Raw genomic sequence first — 20,858 nt, 5'->3', positions numbered from 1 at the left:
TTTCAGATTTTAGAACCATAGTGACGTACAGGGAAACATGGTGAAAACATAATTCCTACACATACATGTAGTTTTGTATGGAAGCTCAGCACAAAGTAAATGATGTGGCAACTTAGCTGGATTCTACCAACTTATTATCACTTAACAAAAACGTTGATAATCATGTTACACAGGTTTGAGTCTGATCACTAAAGACTCAGACGATGCAATTCATAACTTATATTTGGACACTAAATTAACTTCACAGATAGCTCTGTCCTTATGGTGTAGTTTGGCACTTGCATAAACAAACTAATAGAAAAAACAGTTGTATGATAACATGACTGTGACCCAGTCACAATGGCAGTTGATACCCTTCCTTGGATTGCCCAGTCTCCTCAAATCCTGGTAAAACACAGATAAATATGTAATTTTCCATTTTTAACAAGTTACAGATACCACAAAATATAAGAAGCAACAAAATGAATTATGTCATGATGCAAAGATGATCTTAATTCCAGAAGCTAACAGTAAGTGTACAAGCATTGGCTGAGACTTGGCATACATCAAGTCTGTGATCACATTATTTAATCTTTGGTATTCATTAAATATTCATGGGAAATTATAACAGAGAAGCTGATTGGTCAAACTATATACAGTTTGTTGTGATAATGAAATCTTACGATAAACTAGTATCTTCACTACTGTGGGAACAGATGTAGACATTAACATGGCATTCTAAGGGTTGACATACATTTTATTTTCAAATGTTTACATGTATGTGCCGAACCAGGACCCAAAATTAGCGGTAGTCTGGGGCAAATAAACCACTAAACATGTAACGACACTACCAATTTTAGAAAGTAGAATAATGTCCATGTAGTCTGTTAGAACAATGGAAATCAATTGGTAACTAGAGCTGAAACTTCGTTTGGCTAAATCTGTCTACTATGTGTATGTGTTAGATTTGAACTCTATGAATACCAGGATTACATAATATGATATAGAAACATGCCTGCCAAATCTAAGGCAATGCTTACAAACTGATACAGTGTCATCTGGGGTCAGCTAATCTACACTCATTCCCTCATCATCATCTTTCTCATTTTTATCTCCATCCTTTGGTTTCTTATCTTTGTCGTCTTTTTTATCGCCACCTTGCATTCCACGTACAAAGGCTTCCAGGTCTGTAGAGAGAGAGAAACAAACACACCATGGTTGAGTAAATATGACTGTTTTATCAGTGCCTTATGCACTATAGTGGTCAATAATGATATTATGGGATACTATATTTATTATTGACATTTAATGTAAAATATCTATGATGATGATGTATGTACAAAATGATGTGCAAGTCTTGGTGCACTTATTCTGTTTCAATTAAATTCTTTACAGCATTCATGCATAACCCTTCTTCCAATTGCTAACATAAGCTGGCGAGGTGATCAAAATAATGCTTGCACTGAGCTAGCCTACTGCTAGCCCATTGTCAGTGAACATCTAAGAGGGATCACAGAATACATACCTCCTTTACTAGCAGCATCTACTGCCTCCTGACTTAACCCAAACTGATTCATCAATGGTCCAAGTTGTCCAGACTGCAAAGCTGCACCAAACATACTCATTGCCTAGGAGATAAAAAAAACCATAACATCAGAGACGAAAACTCGATTGCTTTTGAATCAATCAAACAGCCATTACTATCAAAATGCTTGCCCTATGCATGCATAGTTTACTAATCTAAGTACTAATACTGTAAAGTACTTCATTTTAAGGGATTCAACAAAACAAGCTGGTTAAGGAGTCAAATTTGAATTATTATATATTTGAGGAGAGATGCACGAATTTGACGAGGGAAAATGTGTTTTGATTTTGAAAACATGTATATTTAAATGACAGAAAGTGAAGTAAAAGGAAGGATATAGTATATACAACATGCATCAAACAAATTTCTGGAATATTATAAATATTTAAATAAATATGGCTCATGATTTAACATAGAATGCATATATTATGGTATCCTTGATGAAAATGAATTAACATTGGACTGATACTAGAGCAGTTTGTGTGACTGATTGACTAATAGTTTCACAGTATCCATAGGTTAAATCTATGCACCAAGGCTATACACAGCAGCCTTACCTGTTGAAACTGAGGTGATTGTATAGTGGCACTGAGTTGTTGAGGATCACGAGGCAAAGACTCCCCCTCTGGTAGGTGTTCCATCAACCGTTGTTGAACCTCACTGTTAGACAAGATAGGGGCCATCACTTCAGGAGACAGGGCTTGGGACAAGTCAATAGCTGTCAATCAAATAGAAAAATAACAAGTCAATAGCTGCCAATCAAATAATATGAGAAGTCAGTAGCTGTAAATCAAATAAGATAATGGGAAATCATTAGCTGTCAATCAAATAAGATAATGGGAAATCAGTAGCTGTCAATCAAATATGATGAGAAATCAGTAGCTGTCAATCAAACAGGATAATTAGAAATCAATAACTGTCAATCAAATATGATAATGAGACAGATGTAAAGTTATGTACAGTGTTCATAAAAGTGGTCAGCAGGTAGAATGCATTTCAGCTCTCAGCACATTTAACAAAGTTCTCCCTCTAAACTGCATGTATACTTATATGTACCGGACTTTATCTCTGTAACTACATTCTAAAAAGTACTGGTATGTAGTGAATATATACTATTGAGTTTTGACTTACGTGCACTTTGGGTACCGTCCCCTTGTCCTTCTGGTGGTGGTGGAACTGAAAGAAAAACAAATAAACAGATTTTGTCAAATTTGTCATAAAGTATACCACTTTTTATGAAACTCTCTGACAGTGTGTATAATTACCACACGCAAGGTTATGATACATCAATAAATGTCCATGTAAATGTATATGCCTAGAAAGTAATATATTTTTAAACTGCTGAGAAGTACTAAGGCTTAATATTGGTCAATCCTTTGCTTACAGACATAAATGTAATGTCATACACATCTTTCTTTGACGCTATGAGCAGAATACCACACAGCTGTAATGCATGTACATTGTACTTGGTAGATATTACACTACTATTTATGGGGTTTCTTTCAGGTGTGGTTGTCAAGGATATATTGTTTTGTGTTATGTAGAGTTAGTCAAAGTGTTCAGTGGTTTGTGTCTACGACTGTCTACTTACTGTTCATACTGCCTAGGATGTTTTGTAGATCACTGAGTTGTATCTGCTGACGTGACGCTTGGGACGACGACTGAGATGGCAGAGCAGCTGAAGCAGTTGCTGGACGTTGCTGAGATGGTGTGGTACTCTCTGTACCAGTGCTAGTAGTTGTACCACCAGTAGTACCACCAGTACCACCACCAGCACTACTGCTATCACTGGTTGGTCTTTGGGCTGGTGATGATTGTACACGGGATGGTCTATATACACAATTATATACAGAACGGTGAACCCAAGGTGCATCAATGTCAGTTAGAAATACTTAGGGTATTTGCACGAGTACTACAGTGTCACAAACAAAGAAATTCACACAAACACACACACACACACACACACACGTGATATACATAAGGAGACAGACAAACAGACACACACACACACATACAGACAGACACACACACACACACAGACACACAGACACACAATCTCTTCATTGGTTATGTTGATATGCTAGTAATACAATTAATACCATATTGGCAATAATTGTAAGACAACAGGGTTCTTAGAAAACTATGGAGTAAAGTATATTGAATGATTAACTTACACAGATGATGTAGTAGACTGTGCACTACTTGGTCTGTCTCCACCAACCAATGATCCAAGTCCACCTAAGCCTCCCATACCACCTACAAGGGAAATATCAAACAGTGATAAATGAATAGCACTCCTAGTGGCCAAACTAGATTTTTTTTTTCATTTTCAAAAAATCAAAAAGATTAATGTTCTTGTGTACTCTTACCATAACCTGAGAGGGTATAGGCATCAAAATTAATGGAAGTCATTTACTTTCTATAATTCATAATGTCATTTCTACACTTTGCACATTTGCATTTTCTCCAAGATTAAAATATTGGACAATGAGACCATCTAAGTGTCTGATAATACATACTTTGAGCACTAAGACCACCTACATGTATGGGTCAGATAATACATACTTTGAGAAAAAAGACCCCCTAAGTGTCAGATAATACATACTTTGAGAACTAAGACCACCTATGTGTCAGTAAATACACACCTAGAGCACTAAGACCGCCTCCTCCAAGTAACTGCATTAGTTGTTGTTGATCCATGTTCCCTAGGGCACCTAGACCACTCTCACCTTGTGAACAAATATAGCAAAGATTTCATGAATGTTAAGACTATCAGATATCATTAACATAGCATCTAGTGGGTTTTGTCAGTGGCTGAACAGTTAGCTTGTGTGCCTCTTACACTGAAGTCTGGGTCTGAGCCACCAGGCACTGGCTGAGTTTCATTAAAATTCAACCACATCTGTACATGTATGTAATAAGGAAGACTGTAAAATATGTTGTCAGGGTGTCATTATCATTCATTCCCCTAACCTTTGTGGAATGGGTGCAAAAAGTGCCAACAATGACTCATCTTTGAGTCTAGTATTAAAGAAGGGTGATTCTCAGTTTGACCCTACTGAACAAATCAATACAGATTTTCCCTAGGTAGTCTGGTTTGTAACATAGTGGTAAGTATTCTTGGTAGGTAAAACCTACTGGGGATTCTCCAGTCATCAGAGTTCCCACACAATATCATGGTAGATTGTATGGCAAACTATTCCACTTTTACCCCCTTTCCCATTACCCCTACAGAGGTTCCCCAACCATAACAAAAACACTGAGTACTTGATAGTACTTTGAATTTATTGACAAGATACTCTTACCTCCACCTAAAGCAGCTAACTCTGGTGGAAGACCACCAGTACGACTACCACCAGAAGATCCTGGTGGTGGTGGATTATTCAGGTAATCATTGACTTTCTTGCAATACTCATCATCCTTGTCAGTCTTGGGTTCCTGAAAATAGTAAATGAAAACAAATCATTGTGGCATAGTCATTGAAATATGTACATGGTACTCAGGTTACATTAAAATACCAGTATGCAACGTAGTCCTTATGCCAGATTGTATAGATTGAGAAGATTGGGATTGAGGCAGGAAGAAGACAAGGTATTGATAGAGCTGAACATATTTGTGTACTTTGTTATTCAAATGATGAAATCAAGGACGAACACCATTAATGATTTCCTATTGAAATATGATTTTTTTGCAAACCTTAGGTCAAAATACATCCCGCAATTCTTCTATCAGCCGCCATCTTTTGAAAAGTTTACTCAACTGTTATCATCCGATCAATCAAGTGAATTACAGAGACTAGCAACCTTTATTTATCACTCCTTAAAAATAAGGTCAGAAGCAAATACTTTATGGAACTGTAACATATATTTTTTGGTTATATAAAATGTAAGTTTGTAATTCACTGTATTTTGGGCCTATGACCTTTGACTACAATAAAGTGACTATATAAAAAATATTTGGAAAGGAACAATGAGATACCTAAAAAGACACATTCTTGATATTGTAGTCAATAATGAAGTGGAATATGATGCTAGCCTTTATCTTGACTTCCAAAAAATTCTTTCTTGAATTTGAAAACATGTTCAGCTCTAGCTATGGCTGGATACGTTTGCTTATAGATGTACATAGAAGTACTTACCTGCATCCAGAAGAAAAATTTGCGACTTGAAGATTTGAATTTGAGGATGTACACACGACCAGTAGTACATTGTGGTACACGCTTGAATTCACAATCATCAGGGAATAAAATCAAATCCTACAGAAAGTGGAATAAAATATATAAAATTACAAAAAATGTATTTCCATGTTATTTTTAGTGAGTGTGCTCAGTGAGATTTATTTCTATAATTCTTATTTACTAACAAATACTTGTAAGCTACATACAGTGTAAAGTTAGTCTTTCTTATGCAGATTTTACATTTGTATGATCATTCATTTATTCCCAATATTTTTCTTCATTTCACCAGAAAGAAACTTTGACCTAAGGCTTTCTTATAACTCCTGGAGTCCACTAGTGACTTGTAGTGACAGGGCCCCTTAGGTCACTCCTATTTTCCTTGGCTGTATGAAGACAAATATTGGGGGAATTATTTTTTTTTTGTTGGGAGGGGGGGGAGGACACTGAAATCAACATTGATATAAAGATGATTGTAATGCACAGATAAACAAATCAAAATGTATCAGAAAAGTGTCTCTGCAATAATTCTCTTTCAAACTGGGCTTTAGCCTTTAGACAGTAATCACTTATGATCACACTATTACTACAAACCATCATTTTTGCTATTTTCATTCAGCATATTGCTCATTGGTATATTCCTTGGAATGGTTATACATGTATTCACAGACAAGGAAGTGTGTCTGCTCAGTGATGTGATGAGTCATTGATTATGTATGTATGTATGTATGTATGTATGTATGTATGTATGTATGTATGTATGTATGTATGTATGTATGTATGTATGTATGTACGTACGTACGTACGTATGTACGTACGTACATACATATATCCATCCATCCATCCATATGTACATCCATACGGATGTACGTACATGTACATACGTATGGATGGATGGATGGATAGATATGGATAGATGGATAGATATGGATGGATGGATGCTTTAATACAAGCTGTATTGAATTATTGTTAATACTTCAACTTACAATGTACAATATAACGTGTGTACTGCATGTAGGAGTATGTATATTAGACATGACACGGAGAATACAGACACAGACAAAGACAGGCAGACACAGAGACAGACAGATGGACTGAGACAGACAGACAGACAGACAGACAGACAGACAGACAGACACAGACACAGACACAGACACACACACACATCCTATTACAAAAATCACATGTAAAAGCCGTGAATGGAAATCCAATGCAATAAATGACAGACCCGTTATCACTTAAAAGTATGTTACGAGACGATTTTGGATTATCACTAGTAACGTAATACTAACCCCCGGGCACCATGGATGTCTCACTAATACATCCATGCACTAACAAATACAATATTATAAATATAATCACCAGTTACAAATTGCTTCCAGTCTACATGGTTCGTGAGTTAGGACTACCTGAGTGTGAACAGTACACAGTAGAAGAAACAAGTTTGAAATACTATAGTACTACAATACATTCACTAGGTGTGTTATGGAAAACCGTGACATTGCATATATTGAAATACGTTCTGAGTCACATGCATGTCCGTTCACTCACCTCTTCGACTGAGCCCGTAGTTCTGTCTTTCCAACAGAAATGAACCAGGGAATCTTCAGTTTGACGAACATACACAAGTCCCTTCCGCTTATCCGGAGTAACAGTTGTGCCTTTCAGATGCATCTTGCCGGCACGAAATTCGACCAAATTTTTGCTTCCAGATCGGCTGCCACTGGCAGCAGAACCGAACAGAGCTCCAGACGCCATGATTAGATGACTGCTACATGCATTTCAAGTACAAAATTACTATACTTTTACTAATTTTGTACAACAGTTATCAAGATTTATCATCCAAATATATTACAGTAATTTAAATAGAAAAGCTATCTTTAATATGTAAAAACATTTTAGCCAAATTAAACAAGTTTTATAAGAATACGCTGACTACATATGCATTGCTATGAAAATTGCCAGCCCTGTGTCAAAGGTCAACTACAAATTACCTGTCTGTGTGAGGGCGCACTTTCTTGACCCCAGACCGATTGATTACCGCGTACCGAGCTCGAGACGAGATCATATATGAAACTCTGATGGAACCGCGAACCGGCGACCAATGGCCTGCATCGGATGGTGCCAGGTCATCACTAATTACGTAAGGGAAGAGTACTCGCATGACATGAAACACAACTGTTAATAGATGACTGAGTTAACAGAAGTCGCAGAATCATTTGTTCAACAAGGATACTTTTTAAACTTGAGGAGACAAGATGGGGTACTTCGTCGAGTTAGCAAGGGAATGGCAGTCTCTCCCGCTGGTGGTTGGATTTGGGGCGTTATGTGTCACCTACTATCTCAACTTCGTTGCTAAGGTAAGGGTCGATTTTAGATAACTATGTGGTTCAGATGCTTATTGCAGGGAAACAAGTAAAATATTCATGCATGTATATAACCGTTGCCATGGCACTGATTAACATTGTAGTTTGTACATGTCATGTTCTATAACTTTAAAGTTTATATAAGGCATTTTATATCCTAGTTTTAGCTTAATTATAAAATATTACATTATGGGTACATCAGAAAAAAAAATGTTTGCAATGATAGGAGTGCTGTGTAGATTTACAAGATAATTCTTCCAATTTATTTATTTATTTTTGTTTTTACCATGAATTGAGCCCCACTCATTTTCTTGAGACTTTTAGTAACAGACTGTACAAGATATATATAAATGTCCATTCTGTATTGCTGTTTCCAGAAATTATATTTTTCTGTGTCTTAATTGTGAGTGAGGTCATGAACATTACGAGGTATGTAAGGCTACCAAAAACGTTAAACTGAGACCATGAACTGAGAGTCTCAGATGGCTAATTTTTTTTTGCAAACTGAGAATCCCAGTTCATGGTCTCAATTTAATGTTTTAGGTACCCTTACATACCATAGGTTATGGAAAGATTTTAATGCCTTGAAATTGATATGGCTACTGACTGTATTTTACATCAATCAATCAATCAATCTTACACTACGCACACTACCTGAGGGTGTGATGGTACACATTTTGAAAAAAAAAAACGAAATATGAAAGTTTCACAATTGATAAAAAGGATACAATCAACTTGCTGCATGGAGCTACTGGAGAATCAGCACATAGCACATATTTTACATGTTCTGTAATACATCATATACTTCGATTTCCATTGTTTTTGCTGCCCTTTCACTCACCAAGTACCCTATCAAATTCCACTATGATGTTGACACTCACACATGATTCGGTCTATAGTTTTATCTAAATGTTATAGATATATTCCTTTTTTTTTAAATTTCCATTTAGAAACCCATGTTGGTTGGAAAAGACAGAAGATTTCAGCAGTTTTTACGTAAACATTGCCCGGCATTGACTGAGAAATATTGGCCAACATTTTGGTGTTTTGAATCCCGTGCTAATACTATAATAAGAGCTGTATTAAAGTCACCAATAACAGTACCATACAGGACGTATGTATAAACATTTGATATCATTCTACTTCTAAAAAAGTAAAAAAATATTCTCCCTAGATTCAATAAGAGTTTTGGATTTTACCATATTATTTCAGGAGATGAAGTTAATTACACTTTTGTAACATTTAATCTGTTGTGTTCAAATTTCCAATGAAAATTTCAATAATGATTGAGAACAGAGTAAGTTGAAAGTTAGATCACCTGCAATGGTGTGTTTTTTATACATGAATAAATATTAGTGCTTGATCATTAAACAGTACAGCAGCCCTAAACTACCTGAAATAGTTCAACTTCATTCCCACAGCAAGATCTCATCCTAGGAAATCCCTGTAACAATGTTGTAGCATTGCAGTGAAAACGCCTGATTCCAGTAGAATTATTTTTAGCCAACATGTACTACGTGTAGGATTAAACCCAGATTCCACAATGTACAAATGTATGGATAACCAATAACCAGAGGGATAGATTCTGAGATAGTTATGAAACAAATAATGGCCAAAATATTACTTTTTCTGTTGTTAAAGCTAGAGATGAGTGGCAGGGAATCTATGCTCACACCTTCACAGACAAGCCAGGCTGGGCAAAAGTATTATTATGCCCTTTATAATTATAATGACAATAATTATCACGTAATTTCGTAGCTATACTGTTGTGTCACATGTTACAAGTACAATTGTTATGGTATTACATACAAAAATGAATGCCTTTCCTGTTAGACATATATTTTGCGTGAAGGTCCATCTTTTGTTATTAGTACTGAAAGGTTAAAGTTCAAGTTTATGAACACAATAAGTATGAGTGCTGATTAATAAACAGTTCATAGTCCAAGATTCCAAGGTTGCAAACCAAGCTGTATAACTATAGATAGATTGTGTACGTGGCCAGTCACAATTGATCACATGTACATCACATGTACATCACATATACAGAATCACAGATTTACTTATAGTTATACTAAGGCAAAAATAAAACCCCAAAAAATGTTTGTTTCTGATAACATGACTTCAGAAAATAAGTGAGGTAGGTTTCAGTTTTATTTTGTATTTTTAAAAAAAAGTTTTGTTGTTGAGAAATTGCTTAGATCCAAAAACGAGAAACTCGTTGGTCACAACAATTTTCTAATGATGAGGTGTAAAAGAAGTAAATGTAATTGAAGACAATTATATTTTAAGTAGACAAACACAATTTGCAGACTCTATTGTATAGATTCAACTTACATTTTTGAAAGACTCAATTTCTCTGGAATAGGATTTTAAAAAGGGATTGACCATAGATACTTTACACCGAACTAATTACATAGACATAGACATGTGTTGTCATGTCGTGATGTAGAATGACCAGAGTATATATTCCATATTTTTTGTTGAACCAGGCTGGTGTATTGTTAATAATACTAAGACATGCAAATAAAAAATAACACAAAAACACAAATCTGTCATTAAAATTTTAAAAGCAATTAAAAGATAACACATTTTTTTAAACAATTATTAAAAGATTTTTTTTTAAAAGCAAAAGCATGTAAGCAGTATACTGATTAAATGCTTTTGCTTTTTAAAAAAAAAATCTTTTATTAAATGCTTTTGCTTTATTAATGCTTTTGCTTTTAAAAAAAAATATTTTATTAATTGTTTAAAGTGGCCATATGGATGAGGAATGGGTATTTATTTTGGATTTTGAATTTATAAAAATTTTTTATCATGGCTTCCTACTTGAAAATTAATGTGAAACAACATTGTCTAAGTCTGTGTTTATAACTTAATACATTGCAAAAAGACAAAATAAATACCCAAACCTCATCCATATGACCACTTTAAAAAAATGTGTTATCTTTTAATTGCTTTTAAAATTTTAATGAGAGATTTGTGTTTTTGTGTTATTTTTTATTTGCATGTCTTAGTATTTATATTAATAACAATGTATTAATTAACATTCACAGTGAAAAACTGGATACATGGGATGGAGGTGAAATTTGTCTAGATTGGTTAGACAACGAAAATAGTCAACTCCATAGGGATTCCAAGACAAGACCAACAGTACTTATTTTACCTGGCTTAACTGGTAAGATTTGATTCACCATTTTTTTAATTAAAGATAGAACAATTCCAATCTGATTAAAATCCGATGTATATGTCGGCTAATTGTTCATTGCTATTTTACCTTCGTTATTTTGCCTGAATTGACTTTCGTGGTACATGTTTACGTTTTTATCCTGATCGCCTCCTCTATGATCAGGATAAAAACGTTGTACTACTAGTTCTAGTGACTATCTTTGTATATGGTTGTATTGTAGGTAATTCTAGTGACTATCTTTGTATATGGTTGTATTGTAGGTAATTCTAGTGACTATCTTTGTATATGGTTGTATTGTAGGTAGTTCTAGTGACTATCTTTGTATATGGTTGTATTGTTGGTAGTTCTAGTGACTATCTTTGTATATGGTTGTATTGTAGGTAATTCTAGTGACTATCTTTGTATATGGTTGTATTGTAGGTAGTTCTAGTGACTATCTTTGTATATGGTTGTATTGTTGGTAGTTCTAGTGACTATCTTTGTATATGGTTGTATTGTTGGTAGTTCTAGTGACTATCTTTGTATATGGTTGTATTGTAGGTAGTTCTAGTGACTATCTTTGTATATGGTTGTATTGTTGGTAGTTCTAGTGACTATCTTTGTATATGGTTACATTGTTGGTAGTTCTAGTGACTATCTTTGTATATGGTTGTATTGTTGGTAGTTCTAGTGACTATCTTTGTATATGGTTGTATTGTAGGTAGTTCTAGTGACTATCTTTGTATATGGTTGTATTGTAGGTAGTTCTAGTGACTATCTTTGTATATGGTTGTATTGTAGGTAGTTCTAGTGACTATTACATAGCACACATAGCAGATGATGTTAGTAAACTTGGCTATAGATCAGTGGTGTTCAACAATAGAGGTAACGGTGGATCTCAACTCAAGGTGGGTGTGTGAAAAAACCAAATTAGCTTCTTTCCAGTATCTTTATACAACACTGCATGTTCTTGCTCTGAGGTTTGTAGTTTTTAGAACTCGTAACGTAAAAAATTATATTTCATTACTTTTACGATAAACCAATAAAAATAGGGATTTTTACTCAATATAACATGCAAACAGGCAAATGTCAGTTCTGTGTTCATTGTATTATAGTATTTGCCAACTTTTTATTAATTGCAATTATAACTGTCTTTCGCAAAGCTTCAGAAAACATTCCCAGTTTCCGTCAGAATAGATTTTTAAAAATAAATTTTATCTCCAATATTTGCATAATTTTACTCTGACTACATTGACACATTGAATGATAAATATGGAATTTTGTGCAAGTAATCATTTTCAGCACTCTGTGGAAGTCAAATTGCCTGATCAATTCTGGCAGTATGGTAAAAATGGATGTCCATTTAGTTTATTATAGAGTTATATGAAATATTTTTGAGGATTTAATTTGTGATAGGATGTTATGTGGATATTTCTATTTTACTTTCAGACTCCTAGGACATATTGTGCTGCAAATACAGAGGATCTACATTTTGTTGTCAACCACATAAAAAGACAGTACCCCAAATCACCTGTAGTTGGTGTTGGTATTTCACTTGGTGGGTAAGTATGCGATGGTTGATTATGATGCATTATGAATATTAAGTTAGAATGCACCTCAAGGACAATTTTTCCTGAAAATCACAGTTCAGTCTTCTTAAATCTCTTAAAACTAGGCCATAGGAAATCTTGGTCATGGTCCTTTTGAAATAATAAAAAACTTAAGGGGTTCATCATATTGTTTTCAAGGAAATCAACTATCTTTTTATTTTCAATATACCCAAGGTGAGTGCTAGTACATACTGAATAGAATAGAGTGTACATTTGGAACTGCTCAGCAATTTGAGAATATGTAGTGCAGTTATTGACCTGATGATTCTCTGTTAACAGGACGAGAGCTAGTTAGATCTTATGGAAACCCTTGGAGTTGAGTTTTGTTGAGACCATCCATCGTCGCAAACCACGACCGTTTTATGGTACCATTCTTAACGAGCCGGTCCCTACATTAGGCCATTGTTATCTGAAATGCATTCTTTGAGAGACGGACTTTGAATGGTCAGATTATCATGATGTCATTGCTTATGAATATGTATTACCATGAATGTTTTAGGAGTTACTAATTAAATACATCCATGGTATTAAATATATATGTGAGATACGGCTTTGAGTTTTATTTCGAAGTGTAGTGGTAGAAATAATAACTCTGGTTTGCGAGAATGAGACCATCCAGTTCCCATTTGTCTTCATGTATGTAGTGTACAAGATGTTTTAACAAACAAGACACACAGAGGCAACATATATAGACCAAGGTTTATACTTTATAATGTGCTTTTAGACTGCCTGGGAAAAATTTTCAATTAGAAAACCAAAGACTGACCATTAGGAGTGTTGTTCACAAGTAGCTTTTGAACAAAAAAGGGAGGGCCATAATAGTACTTATTAAGCCTTACTTGAAATATCATCATTTTCCAGATGTAAAGGTGATTTCATTCGTAGCAATTCCTAATAAATCTATTGATTTTCTTTTCGGATGATTTAATTTTCACGAATACATATGGTCGTTTTACAGTGTATTTACTGTGTGTTGTGTTTCTACTAATCAAAATGCTTGCATAAATCTTAGCTATCAACCTTGAGTTCTCCGGTCCTCTTCCAGGATGCCAAAGGATAAAAAGATGTTATGCATCTGCAATTCCAAATGTTTTTTTGTGCCATATCTGGAAACCAAGATTAATACCTGTATTTGATAGTAGTTCCAAACTCAAAGCATGGATAGTTTACCTTGTTTATGGAGTATATTTTCTTCTTGGTTCCAAGAATCAATATGACAGTAAAATGTAGTTACTTTGGAATGGTAAGATAGAAAAGAATGGGACAATCTTGGCGATTCTGCCAGTTGTGGAGAAAGACATTAACACTGAATAGTTAAATCATTGCATGATCAAGATATAGTCAGTAGATGATGGATCGAAACGTTCTGATTCATTTTGAACTTGCCATGCCAAAGTAACTATATTTTACTGTCCTTTCCTCATTTCATTTGGCTAAATCATTTAGCTGTCTTCAGATGTTACTGTAAATTGTTAAGTAACGTTGTTTTGTCATATGACTGCACCAATTCCTTTTTTCTTGTCTTTTCAGAATGATTTTATTCAACTATCTAGCCAAGTCTGGACAAGATTGTGGTCTTAAGGCAGCCATGGTGGTTTCTACAGCATATAATGTTTTCAAGTCTACAAAGTCACTGGAAACGCCATTGAATTGGTTTATATTCAATCAATTCCTGACAGTACAGCTGAGAGAGAGTGTCAGAAAGTAATAACAAAGTTGAAGCCCTAGCAGCCATAACTCTTTACTAATTTGGTTAAATTATGTCCAACGACAGTGGTTCAATTATTAACTAAATTTATTGACTTCATTTGAATCTCATATAGGCTGACATACATACATTAGCACTACCCATTGCAGCCTATCAGTTTGCTTGCATTTTGTCAAACTAATCAATTTGAACATCTAATTTTCGAACCACATTAAATTTTATAAGCCATTTTTTGTGTCGCGACATCTCACGAGATTCCACATCAGCCATTGCATCCATAGCAACCACATGCTTACACTATTGTTCTCAATGTCATCGCACATGGCCCTGATGAAAGCTTGAACACGATCACACGTTTGACAACCGTTGTTGCAAGGCATATTTGCAAATCTTGTGAGATCTGCAACAAGATGTAAAACCCCTTATTGGTTCCCCTTGTTAACATTACAATCAGTTAGTAAGACAGCATGGCAAAATCACAGATCATGTTGTAAACAGGCTATATACCTTATGCATTGTACATCAATCAGAAAAATCAAATGCAAATTTCACATCTATTTTGTGTACTGCTTATTTTTTCAGAAATGTGGAAATGTTTAAGAGTCATCTTGATATTGACCATGTAATGAAGGTAGGTTGTCTTCAGAGTTTAGAATCTAATTTCTCGTTCTACTAAGTCACAGCAAGTACAGAAGGCTTCTGTACCTCATACCCTTTATTTATGATTTATATGTGTTCACACGTCATAAATTTTATTTACTCCTTAACTTTTCATTGTCTGCCATAAATGTATTTCCTCAATCCATGACCACACATAGTTCTTCTGATTGTTAGCAGTAATATTTAATCATCTAGCTCTGCTACCTTAGTTCTACTTCTTCACTTTTCACTTATATGTATATTCAAGCATAATCATACAATATCTGGGAATTTAGCTAATTTTAAAAGTAAAGTCAAATGTGAAATGTAGGCAGTAATATCTAAAAATGAAACCCATAAAATCTACATCAATATACTGTTGAAACAAAGATTTTTTAAAATAAATTCCCCAACAATAGCCGGCAAAACATTTTGGAGTACCTTCAGATTGTATTTTCTGGCTACCCACCCTTATCTTCATCCCTGAATATATTATGTGTGCTGGTATTAATATTTCAAACCTTTATTTTCAGTCTCGCTCGATTCGAGACTTTGATGAGAGATTTACGAGTAAAATGTTTGGATATGAAGGTGTTGAACATTACTATAAAGATGCATCACTTCATGAGAAACTGGATGCTTTGAAAATACCAGTCTTGTGTTTCCAGGCTGCTGATGATCCTTTCTCTCCTGAAACTGGTAAGTCTTTTTGTCAGTTCATTTAAGTGGATTTGTCTCTCTGTTTGTCTGTCAATTTTTCTTCTCTTTCAGAGTTATCTGTCTGACTGTGGGTCCATCTTGTTGTCTGTCGATGTTGCTATCTTCCTTTTCCATTCTGCTTATCTGTCTATCTGTGCCTTTTTATATACTAGTATTTTTGCCCATCCCTTGCTCTCTCTCCCCCGCAGTCCCTCCCTCCCTCCCCCATCTCTCTCTCTCTCTCTCTCTCTCTCTCTCTCTCTCTCTCTCTCTCTCTCTCTCTCTCTCTCGCTCGCTAGATCTCTCTTTCACTCTCTCTCTCTCTCTCATCAAACCCAATAAATACTGACAAAAGGCACTCTCAAAAGACTTTTATCTTGTCATTATCTTTTCAAAACAATGAGGAACATTTCTTGATGTGTTAGAAACTTAGGTGTTTCTCGCTTTCTATTTTGAAGAATGTACATACTACAAAACTTGCCATTTTTGTGGCCACAGTCATTTTTATACATAAATACATTTCATATTAAGTCTCATCTGTGATTTTATTATTTTCTGCTAAATCAGCATTTTGCAAGAGTTCTCTCATTCAAACTTGTACATTCTTATCCTAGCATTACCACTAGAAGAAGCAAGGCAGCATCCAAACATAGTCTTTGCAGTGACATCACATGGTGGCCATATTGGATTCTGTGAAGGTTTGTTGCCTAGAAACCAGTCCTACATGGAAAGAGTATTGTTTCAATATGTTGATGCTGTATTTAAATATGGAGATGCAGAATTGGTAGAACATTAGATTCCAGTCAAAATGAGTTGTTTTCATTTGAAACAGTGTGTGTATGTGTGTGTGTGTGTTAACAAATGAAATGGAAAGATTTGAAAATGGAGTACACATTGAAAAATGCAACTAAAAAATGCAGCAATTCAAAATGCACTTATTTTCCCTCAGGAATAACCCTATCAATGATACATTACTTATTTTTACATCTGTTTAAACCCTTTTGTTAAGATAATACGTGTACATCATCACAACGGCATCATTTTTTAATCCTTTTATCTTTGGTGTTACCATGTCAATGTTCAAAAAAGATTTGTCATCCAGTACATGTTGTGTCATGAAAACACATTAAAACAGAAATCGTGGTATTGGGATTTAGCATTTTTATTTGAAAATGTCATCGTGCAAATGCAGCCGTACACTACTTCTATACCTGGATGTAACATAGTCATTATAATCACTAAGTTCTCATTCATTATACATGTATGTGGACCAAAGTTTATGACAAGTTTTAACATTTCAAAAAAACCCCAATGCACTATTTGTATGTAGTGGTTTTAAAAATGTTATTTGTATATCGTAGAGAAGGACAGCACAAAAAGTTTCAGAAGGTAATAACAAAGTTGAAGCCCTAGCAGCCATAACTCTTTACTAATTTGGTTAAATGATGTCCAATGACAGTAGTTCAATTATTAACTAAATTTATTGACTTCATTTGAATGTCATATAGGCTGACATACATTAGCACTACCCATTGCACAGTTACAATATACAGTATTGTTGATTTACAAGAAAAGATATTACCCATAGAACATGTTGGAAATAAATTATCCTAAAATGCTCTTGAGATAAAGCAGATGCGAGAAAAATAGTTAAACTTGAGAGTGGCTCAAGTTGTGTTTATAAATGTTTTAGTCACATGAGAATATTTACTCAAAACCCCTTAGATTGTTTGAATATAATATAAATGTCTATGCATACCTTCTATGGCAGAATAATTGTCTTTAGGCATTGTTAGAACAGTTGATTGTGTATACATGTAGAAGGGACTTCCTTGACATTCTAATGTTTATGTTTCATCATTGGATGGATAAATTTAAATTATATTTTATTACCAGCTTTGAGTTCAGGCAATTGCAAGTAATGGTTTGTATAGATAGGACTTCCTTGACATTCTAATGTTCGTAAATTACTTGGTCATTGGATGGATACATTTATATCTTATTACATGTACCAGATTTGAGTTCAGGCAATTGCAAGTGATGGATTGTATAGATGGGACTTCCTTGACATTTTGATGTTTATAAAACATTTCACCATTGGATGGATAAATTATATCTTATTACCAGGTTTGAGTTCAGGCAATTGCAAGTGATGCTTCTTATGTACTGCAACTAACATGTGAACATTCAGCAAAATTGAATACAATGTATAAACTCAGCTTGTGCCCCTTGAAAATGTGTGATGTTCAATCATTTTGCTGCTGCCGCCGCCATGCCCCCCCCCCCCCCCCATTGATAGGGGCAATACGTAGTGTACATGAATTGTATAACATACATGTTTATATGTACATGTATAACTTAATTCAAAAAGTGTATATTTTTATCAGTGACAACAATAATGCTATTATACGGGTAACTGGATGTAATTTATTGTACAATAAGAAATACTAAAAGCAGTAACTATACACAGTCACTTAGCTGGATACTGGCAAAAGATATGCATATTCTTGTTAATCTTGTAAAACTCATTAGATAGTTCAAAAATGTGATATTTGCTTAATAATAAAAGTACTGAAATTCCATAAATTTTTAACAGTGATATATAGGATCACATTTGATGTGTGAAAGTTCAGTCCACGGTATGGGAAACTCACTTATTAGGGGTGTATCTGAACAATAATTACATGCATAGCATTGCTGCAGCTATGTTTTACATTAATCTTAAACTGTCACTGTTTTAAGAAATGATGTTTATCAAAAGTTAATTTCTGAAATGGCTTTAATCGAAAAATATTTCTGTACGTGACATATATTAGCCTATATACTAGCTGGAACTGTGACTTTATCAGAAGTGAACATTTGAAGTGCAGTGGTGCCACTGCGGTGAGGAGTTGCCTGTGCAGTGTAATCACAGATTCAGTTGGTAGAGAGGGTAGCTTCCACTTACTCAGTACCATGACTATATAAGACTACCTGATGCAAGAGTTGTGTTGGTTATCAATATGTATCATACACAGCCATAAACATGATTGAAAGACTTTTGGTTACAGACTATATTATGCTTTTGATTATATTTACAATATCATTGGATAATGTATACCAGTAGGGAATCAACATACCTTTGGGTAGTACATATTCACAAATATTACAAAGAAAAAAATTGTGTCATTTTAACTTTATAGCTTTGATATGAATTGAATGTAATTTATACAATTTGAAGTTCCATCTCTTTTACCTTTAAAAAAAAGAAATTTTACTACAGAGTTGTTGAAATACTGGATTCATGTGTTCCAAATGATAGTGTTGATTTTACTTGTACACACTCTACATACATTACATTTTTGTACTTTTACATTGGTATATTACTGACTATGTATACAAGATAACAGTGTAAGAATAGAAATAATTGCAGTTGTTTGTTCCATAATTGTTGTAGCAATCAGATATATAAACTAAAATATATTTAATTTATTGTAAATAAGATTTACGAGAAATAGTGTCTTCATGATTGAGACTATGTGGTGTTTTGAATAGTTCAGAATTTGTTAGTTACAAGCACTGCTTGACAGTGACAATCTGTCCCTCTATTATTAGTCTGGAAATGCTTATCTTGAAAAAGGTGTGACAACCTGCCTGCACAGAGCTTCTAAAAATTCAGCAGTGTTTATCTGCTTAGAGAACGTTGACCACCACAATTGTGGTCTGCTCACAAGCTTACTGTGTCAGTCTACATTTCTGTTATCCATACCTGTATTACTGAGAAGGATTGTGCATGCTGAAAGGTTCATTTCAAAAAAGTTTGGAATTTGGGTGTAGAAACACAGTTGTCAGGTAAAGAGGTATAGAAGAAGATGGGCCAATCCTATCTAATCCTTATAGCACCATGATAAAATAACACTAACAACCCTGGCCTGTAAAGGTAAATGCTACTCCAGGAAGTAGAGATTTTCCTAAACTATGGGCTTTGGAGAGTTATTTCATGATTTTACATCACTTATAATTACTTGAGATTTCAGAGAAACATCCAGTTGATCTTTAGCCTTAAATAGGGTATATATCTTTGTTATGGGCTATTGCATCTTGTGAGTTTGCAGAAATAATATATTCAATGGTTGAACACTGAATATTCATGACAGCTGTTCATACTAAAGTGTATAACATTTTTGTACTCATGAATATTCAGTGTTCAACCAAGCTAAATGATAATATATAGATTATATGATGACAATATGGTGGTCTCCCTCTATAGACAGAGATAAGAGAGTTTTTAAAAGATAGGCGATATGATTTGTGAAAGCTTCAACACCCAACACCTTGTCTTAGGTGAAGAAAAACAAGCGTTTCCAGATCAGTGAGAGAAGGACACTGATATTTGTCAGGGATGAATGATTCCACTTAGAATAACATTATTGTTAAGATTTACAAGACGAAATTGTATGAAAATAAAATTTACAACTCAATTTGAGAAGTGAAAAACCATAACGTGAAATAAAGCTGTCAATATATGACAAACACTGAATAGTTGTATATTGTGTTATTTACAAAATGAAGTGAAATGAGTGGAGTTTTTGGTATAATTTGATCTATCTTGCATGTAGTGTGGCACAGCTTATGTTTATTTGTTCAAAGAGAAAGTGCACATATAGTAAATACATAATTGCATAGACTGTTTAACACCACCAATAAAATTAATATTCAACCAAAATTTGTGAAATACAGCCCCAATCTATGTACATCTATGCTACATGTTCGTATTATCGAAAAATTGCTCACGATTGAGGGACATCCCCTTCCATTATGGTCAATGGTGACTCTGTTTTCTCCTATGTATCAAGATCATGAAGATTGAAAGGAAAAGCACTGCTAGGTAGATATTTCCAAGTTAGGTCCCAATATGAGATTTCTCCTCCCGAAGCTCACATATCTCTAAAG

General features: G+C 34.4%; 2 protein-coding genes across 2 annotated transcripts; one reads left to right on the top strand and one right to left on the bottom strand.

Annotated features, from left to right (window-relative positions):
• Nucleotides 1-346: 346 nt before the first annotated feature.
• On the bottom strand, nucleotides 347-7,496 carry LOC144444606 (proteasomal ubiquitin receptor ADRM1-like). The gene is made up of 10 exons (XM_078134090.1): nucleotides 7,290-7,496; nucleotides 5,703-5,819; nucleotides 4,870-5,002; nucleotides 4,210-4,293; nucleotides 3,739-3,820; nucleotides 3,156-3,394; nucleotides 2,696-2,740; nucleotides 2,122-2,282; nucleotides 1,505-1,607; nucleotides 347-1,166 (listed from the first exon to the last, which is right to left on the bottom strand). Exons 1-10 carry the CDS (start codon nucleotides 7,494-7,496, stop codon nucleotides 1,048-1,050), a joined length of 1,290 nt encoding a protein of 429 aa, XP_077990216.1. The 3' UTR covers nucleotides 347-1,047.
• A 500-nt stretch (nucleotides 7,497-7,996) lies between these two features.
• Nucleotides 7,997-16,722, top strand: LOC144444270 (phospholipase ABHD3-like). The gene is made up of 9 exons (XM_078133682.1): nucleotides 7,997-8,098; nucleotides 9,055-9,218; nucleotides 11,158-11,279; nucleotides 12,072-12,178; nucleotides 12,720-12,832; nucleotides 14,411-14,584; nucleotides 15,171-15,219; nucleotides 15,761-15,926; nucleotides 16,541-16,722. The coding sequence occupies exons 1-9, from the start codon at nucleotides 7,997-7,999 to the stop codon at nucleotides 16,720-16,722; spliced, it is 1,179 nt and encodes a 392-aa protein (XP_077989808.1).
• The last annotated feature ends 4,136 nt before the right edge of the window (nucleotides 16,723-20,858 follow it).

Source organism: Glandiceps talaboti, chromosome 13, assembly GCF_964340395.1.
Source record: "Glandiceps talaboti chromosome 13, keGlaTala1.1, whole genome shotgun sequence".
NCBI classification, from domain to species: Eukaryota; Metazoa; Hemichordata; class Enteropneusta; family Spengelidae; genus Glandiceps; species Glandiceps talaboti.
Note: the sequence above shows the minus strand (reverse complement) of the source record. Positions and strands in the feature narration are given on the sequence as shown.